Here is a 7,270-nt window from a genome sequence, read left to right on the forward strand (position 1 = left end):
TCTCCCCGCGTCTGGGCACCTTTCAGCCTGAACAGAGTAGGGAAGGCAGTGAAGGGGAGGCTCTGTCCCGGTACCCACCAGGCTAAGGGCTCCATCTCACCTCCAGTCATGGCGGCCATACAGGTTAGTGAAGATCCGGTCTTCATCCTTCAGTGAGCCAAATGAGGTTTTCTTGGGCGCTGTCTATGGACACAGAAGGTCAGGAGGCCCAGAGAGCTCTGGGGTCATGAAAGGCCAGGCCAGAAGCTATAGATCCTTGGGTCCCACTGATCAGAGGGGGCTGGGCTGAAGAGAAGGTAGGGGCCTAAGCCTCAGGTGTCATAACTACCACCACCGCTTAGTAAGCACTTCCTGTTTGGCAGGCACTAGGCTAAGTATTTTACATTCGAAACCACACTTCATCCTCATAACCCTGAGACAGGCATGATTTTACAGAGGAGGAAACTGAGGCTCAGAGCAAAATGAACATATGGAAGGGCTTAGAGCCAAAAACAGCCAATGGAACTTGAGCTCAGGTGTGTCTGTGACCAAAGCCCACATCTGAACCACAGCACCAACTATCTTCCTGAGCCCAGTGCGATGTCATGTCCACTTACGTGTCTGGCTGTCCTGCTGGACTGAAACTTAATTAGGCCAGCACCTTATAGTACTAACTCTGAAGGCAAAATGCTTTTACTGATGGAAAAGACATGCCTCACTGGGGCTGGGACACAAAAGTGATTGAGAGAGACCCATCTGGGGAAAAACTGATGAGAAGAGGTGGAGCCTGCAATGCCATATAATCCAGGGGTGACCCCGACTGAGGGCTAGGGCAGATTGGCTTCTAGACTTCCATCGCCTTAAAAGCCACTACGGGTAGCAGAGCTCTGGACGGGGAATCGGGAGGCGCACATCCCTCGCCAAAACTGTTTTCTGCATCTGTAAAATGTGGCAATGACACATTCACGCCCCACAAAGCCACGGCAATGAGACACGGGCGCTTCGCCACCTGCAAAACTTCCCGCCAGGCCGCGGGACCGTTAAGGAAGGGAAGCCAAGGAGCCGGGGGGTTGGCGCGGGGAGAGGAGTCAGTCTCTTACTGGAACCCTACCTTCTACACCCTGGTCGGAGAAGCAACCTTCCTGCCGGCCTGGGGAGATGAGGAGGATTCTCTAGGAGGCATTATAGACTCAAGAGACAGCAGCCGCAAAGACGCAGCAGGGAGACCCGCCCGCGAACACCCCTGGCTCCAGCCAGGCCGGGACTCACCGTGTCGCCGCTGAACCGTACAGACACCCGCGCGGGGAGAGACCCGCCGAGCAGCCGCCGTGCCGCCAGCATCGCGGGAACCAGCCCGGTCACCTCCTGCTGTCACCTTCACGTCTCTAAGGCAAGAGGAACTGGCGCGACCGAGACGCTAGGCGGCGCACAGGAAGTACATCACGCGCCCCGGCGGCGACGGCCCCGCCCCCTGGCGGAAGTGACTGTCTGCCGCTGAAGCTGCTGGGAAATGTAGTCCCACCGGCATCCGGCCTTCCTGCCTCGCGGCGCCCGGCTGGCGAGCGCTTGCTCACTGGCATAACCGCCGGCCCACTTCCTTACTCGCCTGCTCGGCTTCTTCGCGTTCGCTTCCCGGCCCCCAGCTTTTCAAACTTCAAGTAAACCTCGCATGTCGCTTTCTGCCGGGTTCTGGTGTTTTCCACTTTCTACGGGTTCAGCATTTAATGTGTACCTGCTGTATGCACACGTGTATGGGGGAGGAAGAAAAATCAGGCTGCTTACAGCCCGACCTTCGTGACTGTTCTGTCCCAGTCCAAGCCCTCCTAGACGGTGATCCCCCGCAGCCCTCCCTACCCTGCACCCCCGCCCCTGGGCAGTGGGTGGCACATCCTCTCTCAGTCGCTGCTAAGCTCTCCCAACCGGTCCCTCCTCACGCGGGGAGAGGCTGCCACTTAGCGGTCCTGCTCAAAATCCTGGCGTGGCTCCAACTACCTTCGCAATGGGGCCCTGGCCTGGCATTTAAAGACTCCGCCCCTCCCCTGCGGGGTCATCACATCACGTCCCCTCCCCCCGGGACCCCTTCCTCTTGGGGCTTTAGGGCATTCGTGTGTCGGCCCTCCCACCACCGGATGCTCCTCTGACCTGAGGAGGTGCTCTGTCCTTCGCCTTCTCTGAAGCCTTGGAAGCGCGATTAAGTCTTGTCTTCTTTAGTTCTCTGGAGCCCTCCCGCTCAGACCTTGCCCTGGTCCAGATGTAAGTGTCCTTTTCGGTCTTCTCAGCTCTTCTGCTCTCTCGCCCTGTAATCATTCTTGCGTATCTCTCAAGAAATGCGCGTATCTCTCAAGAAATGCGCTGTTTACAAAACTCATTTGCCTTTATTTTCTTATGTACTGCCACAGCAGCCCTGGATGGTGTTCATTCCATTCTATACATGAAACGAATTGAGGCCCATGGGTTTCATCCCTTGTCCATGCGCATCCACTTGGAGCTGCCCGGTGGTAGAGCCGGACTCAAACCCAGGCCTTTCTTTCTTCCCAGAGTTCCCCCCACAGGGCAGACCCACAGAACAATCAACACACGTGTGACAGTCATCGTGGGATGTCAGTGGTATTTCCAAAGAAGGCACCAAAAGCATCACACCTTGTCTGAGGTCTCACAGGTGGGTGGAGCAGTGCCAGGCAGAGGGCCCGGCAATCCTTGCTTCCAGCCCTGGCCCCCTCTCCTGGGTATGGAAAGAGATTGCCCAGACACAGCTGGGGATTACACAGCTAATCCTGGGCTCAGACCTGAGTCCATAGATCTCTCCTTCTGGGGTGGGAGAAGGCGGGCAGGATGGAGCCAGAGGGTGGAGTCCTTCCTCATCCCTCTCTAACTGGGTCAAGGGAATGCAAGGCTCTGGGGAGAAGGCAGCCTGGGGATGCTGTGGACGGGAGACAGCTGGGAGTGGGGTGATGAAATGGAGAGTGAGGGGCAGGATCTATCTGTTCACCCAGTGCCGGGCTCTGTGCCAAGTACTTGCCATGTATCATCTCCTTAATCCTCCTGTAACCCGAGGCTTGGGAATGATGAGCTTTTGTTTTCAGAAGAGGACAGTGTATCAGTGACACTGAGTGGCCTACCCAGGATGGCACAGCTGCCAGAACTCTGCCTGAGGTTTCCTGATCCTACATCCCCCACTCTGTCCCCACCTACCAGGCTCCACTCCATGTCACCTCCCAGGAAGCCCTTCTCTGAAGCGTCCCAGGCTCTCACCTCTCTCACCCTCTGCACCTGCTCCGTCCTACGTCACCGTCCACATCTGCCTCCCCCACCAGCTTCTGGGCCAGAGTGGGGAGGCGTCAAGATCCTCCGTCCCCAAATCCACTGCATCCTGTCTTCTGAACACCCCCAGTCCCTCTGCCTCAGGCCCCGCCCCATGACCATGGCCCCTCAGCTTTCACCTGAAATTTTGCAAAGCCTTCTCAAGGTCTCCCAGTCCCACATCTTGACCCCTCCAGTCCCTTCTTGGCACCCTGGAACAGTTATAAACCTCAAATCCACTCTGCCTGAGATGCTTCGTGATTCCACAGTGTCCTCAGGACAAAGCCCTAGCCACTTGGGCTGGCATTCAAGGTCCTGTGCCTCTACCTCCCCAGCTCCAGCTCGGATGGCTCTGCCACGCAAGCTAGGTTTGCACTGGAGGACCCTCCTTCCTTCCCTTCCTCTTCCTCCTCCTGAGAAGCCCTCTGGATGTCACTTCCCCGGGAAGCTTTCTGCCACCGCTCCATTCAACTGTCTTGAGCCACAGGTCCAGTGTGAGTCGGGCATGATGGGATCTTGTCTCTTCTCTGACACCCAGCACAGAGCTTCTCAAGGGAGGCACTCAGTTTTAACGGTCATACCTACATTTCTTTCTCCACTAAAAACTAATTAATGTATCTATCCTCCTGCTAAATATGAAACAAACACAAAAACAGGATCTCCTCCCTCTGGACTTCCTTCCCTCCCAAATCCTACACTCGGGTTTTCTGGGCTGGCTCTGTTTGTCACCTGACAGGGAGGACAGTTCTGGCCCCCCGCTTCGTTCTGCTGGAAGAGACCTGGCCTCAGTCACAGGGGGCTCTCGGCATTGTTCTCCAGAGCTGGACACGGACTGAGGACCTGGCCCCAAGCCCTGTGCATTCGGCCTGACTGTGTTCCTGTTCTCCGGCTGGAACGCAAGGCTTCGGCTCACGCCCCAGGCTGTGGGTTTCTTCCTATTTCTTTCCTTCAGAGGGAGGTTTATTTCAAGTCTGCACACAATTCCCCTTTCTATTTCCATGTGGCTGAGACTTCGTTACGAACAGTTCCTTCTCTGATTTTAATGTGTTTGAGAAGGACAACGTGGATTTCGGATTGTACTCTGCTATCTTGACCTGGAAATCTCTCTTTTTTTCCTATTAATTGAAGCTGGAGAAAGTTAAATTGGATCCGTCACGGTCGGTGGAGAATACACAGGACAAGGTGAGAGCGTCCGGGGAAGCAACGCGACCATGACTCTGGCCAGGCCTCCCTTCTGCCCCCCAGCACCGCGCGCCCTCGCGTCCTCTGCAGACTCTGTTCTTGGCACGAGAAGCAGTCTCTGTTAGCCGGCCGGTGTCTCAGCGTCCCTCCTCACCTTACGCTGGCCCTGAAGCACTGGACACGGTCTGCAGTCGCCATCAGGGAGGACCTGTGAGGTCTCGGTTGGGCACAGGTCCCAAACGCCAGACCATCTCCCTTGCCCCACGCATCCTGGCTCCTCCCTGCAGCAGCGGGCCCATGTCTACCCAGGAGATCGTGTCTGGGAGCCTGGAGTGTCTCTCTCCGCGCTGGCCCTTTGCCCACTCCCACGATGCCCCGTGGAATCCTTCCTACGTCCCTTTTGTCCCTTAACACAAAAGCTCGTCTACTCTTTTTCATCTAGTGTAGCCCTTGATGGCTATTTGGGACGACAGTCAGAGAAAGCTTACACGCCCCTTGACTAATCCCAAACTATCAGAAACCTGGGGCTCATCTTCTCCAGAGTTCAGCTTTTAGAAATGCCAGCCCTAGTTTGTAAATCAGCTCAAAACAAAACAAAACCCTGTGGAATGTTTATTATTAGGAACAGGTTGAGCTCTTTGTTTTCTGTCACATGTCCTTCCTCCCGTGACCGCTCTCCACCTTACAAAGACTTCCTTCCTCCCAGTATACAAAACTCGGAGCCACAAAAGACATGTGGAGGGGACCCCATCCCTGCAACGGGTCATGACACCACAGCCAGTATTTATGGCTTCCTTTCGCCTTCGTGAATGCCACACTCCCTTGGCCTCCAGCCAGCACCTCAGCTGCTCAGGGAGCTTGACCAGCTGGGGTGACTTAACATCATGGAGATGTCACATCTCTCCAAATTAAACTGTAAACTCACTGCATATTCCAATCAAAATCCCATCAAGGAAGCTAAGCAGGGTCGAGCCCGGTTAGTCCTTGGATGGGAGACCGCCTAGGAAGACCAGGTGCCGCAGGCGTAAAAAATTAAAAAGCAAGGGATCGTAAGCTGATAAGGTCCTTGCCATCTGTGAGGTCAACCAAGGGTTGCCACGCCTAAAAAAAAAAATCCATCAAGGCTTTTCACAGAATTGGGAAAACTGATACGAAAATATAGATAGAAAAGCAAAGGGCCAAGAACAGCCAAGCCAAATTTGAAGAACGAAGTGGGGGTGGGAGGGATCGGCCCTGTCAGATAATTACATAGCCAGAGCAATCAAAGCAAGCAGACCGTTATTTCCCACATATGATGGATGTTTCTTTATCACGATAGCCTGGAAGTTCTGCAGTTTCGGTTTCGATTTCTTCTTTGACATGAATCATTTTAACAGATCTATAAATGTACTTATAAATATTATAAGTTCATAAATAGTATAACTGTAGACATTAGAGCCTTTTGTTTCCTGGTTTTGTTATTTATGTTTGTTTGTTTTAAGGTCTTACCATGAGAGACTGTTGTCTGGACTATTTCTCTTCTTCTGGAATGTTCTAAAACTTTCTCTGAGGCTTAATAGATGGTTATTGTAGTAAAGTCCCAAGAGCAGTTGAAGGGATGGTGCCTTCTCTTTTTTTTTCTGTTGTAGAGTTTGAAACCTGTTATTTCCAGCTGCCAAAATTCTTGTCTTCTCATTAGCTTTTACTTTATAAATGTAGGGGGTTGGGTGCATAGAGTCTCCTACTTATGAGAGATGGAGTGTGTGTTTTGGTTTTTCATGGTCTGTGTGGATTTGAGGGGATTCTGAAAGATTAGTGAGGAGGACAATTCCAACATTATAAACCACGGGTCTTCCCCAAAACCACACCAGATGTTGAAAATATTTCCTTTGAGTTTACCATCTATCTGATCATCTGATAAGCAATAACCATCATTATACAAGAGAGATCCTTAGTTTGGGTGTGTAGTCAAGTTCATTCATTTGGGGACTTGTTAAGAAATTCATCCCTAGCCCAAGGTCAAAACAAAGTCCCTCCCTTTTTTTGTTGTTGTGGGCAGCTCTCCTGTGCATTGCTGGATGTCCTGCAATACCCCACAAACTGCGACAGAAATGCCTCCAGACATGGCCAAGTGTAATCTGGGGGACAAAATCACCCCCCAGTTGAGAAAACACTAGTTGGAGTTCTTTATTGTCTATGGGGTGAGGTAAGGATCCAGTAATTTTTCTCAGTATGGTGACTCACATCTACTAATACCAAATAACTCCTTTTCAAACTTATCTATGATGCCACAGCTATTACATAGCAAGTTCCTGCATATGCTTGGATCCGTCGTATGTAGTAGACATTGACTGATGTCACAAACTCTCCTCTTCCTGGGCACAGAGCCCCCTTTGCATCAAAATGGGGCAGAAGAGGAGACTGTCACTTCCAGGGCTGGGCAGCTGGGAGCACCCCCTTCTGAGGACACCTTGTCAAGATATGGATCTGGGGCTTGAATGAGCTCACCGAGGCTGTTCTCACTCAGGGTCTCCTGCGGCCAGGGGAGCAGCTAGAGCCAGGAATTGAGGCAGGACAGGGCAGTTCCTCGAGTGGGGGCGGGGGGACCAAGCCCCGCCCCGGAGAGCATAGAAAGAATTCAAACACATTCCAAAGCTAGAGTCAAAAGGGAAGTTTATAAAAGGGGAAAGCACAGACAAAAAGTCAAGACAAGGAACAGAAGCCCCGAGTGTCAGGGGATCCAGTTCGTATACCATTCTTGAGTTCCTGTGAGTTACAGAGTCTTTGTTTACCCGTTTCCTTTGATGTAGACAGACAGACAGGATGGAAA

At 52.5% G+C, this 7,270-nt stretch overlaps 1 protein-coding gene and 1 long non-coding RNA gene across 6 annotated transcripts in view; one reads left to right on the top strand and one right to left on the bottom strand.

The window, feature by feature from the left end:
- Positions 1-1,419, bottom strand: part of NDUFV1 (NADH:ubiquinone oxidoreductase core subunit V1) — a 5,764-nt gene extending 4,345 nt beyond the window's left edge. Inside the window, exons 1-3 of one of the 2 annotated variants that reach the window (XR_003046090.1) lie at positions 1,249-1,419; positions 101-183; positions 1-27 (exon numbers count right to left, since the gene is read on the bottom strand). The exon at positions 1-27 is cut by the window's left edge and continues 135 nt beyond it. Coding sequence is in view for 1 of the 2 variants with exons in the window: in XM_006911012.3 (XP_006911074.1) it covers positions 1-27; positions 101-183; positions 1,249-1,320 (182 nt within the window). In the remaining variant the exon portion in view is untranslated. The remainder of the gene's footprint in view (positions 28-100; positions 184-1,248) is intronic. The other variant, XM_006911012.3, reaches the window with a different exon arrangement.
- A 63-nt stretch (positions 1,420-1,482) lies between these two features.
- Positions 1,483-6,055, top strand: LOC107195620. 4 transcript variants are annotated; one of them, XR_003046091.1, is made up of 5 exons: positions 1,557-2,232; positions 2,518-2,638; positions 3,615-3,773; positions 4,016-4,202; positions 4,408-6,055. It is a non-coding gene; the product is annotated as an uncharacterized LOC107195620 (long non-coding RNA). The 4 variants fall into 4 exon arrangements; XR_001516817.2 differs by lacking the exon at positions 4,016-4,202 and having other exon boundaries at positions 1,483-2,232; XR_003046092.1 differs by lacking the exons at positions 3,615-3,773; positions 4,016-4,202 and having other exon boundaries at positions 1,505-1,637; positions 2,078-2,232.
- Positions 6,056-7,270: the final 1,215 nt, after the last annotated feature.

Source organism: Pteropus alecto, unplaced genomic scaffold, assembly GCF_000325575.1.
Source record: "Pteropus alecto unplaced genomic scaffold, ASM32557v1 scaffold43, whole genome shotgun sequence".
Classification (NCBI taxonomy): domain Eukaryota; kingdom Metazoa; phylum Chordata; class Mammalia; order Chiroptera; family Pteropodidae; genus Pteropus; species Pteropus alecto.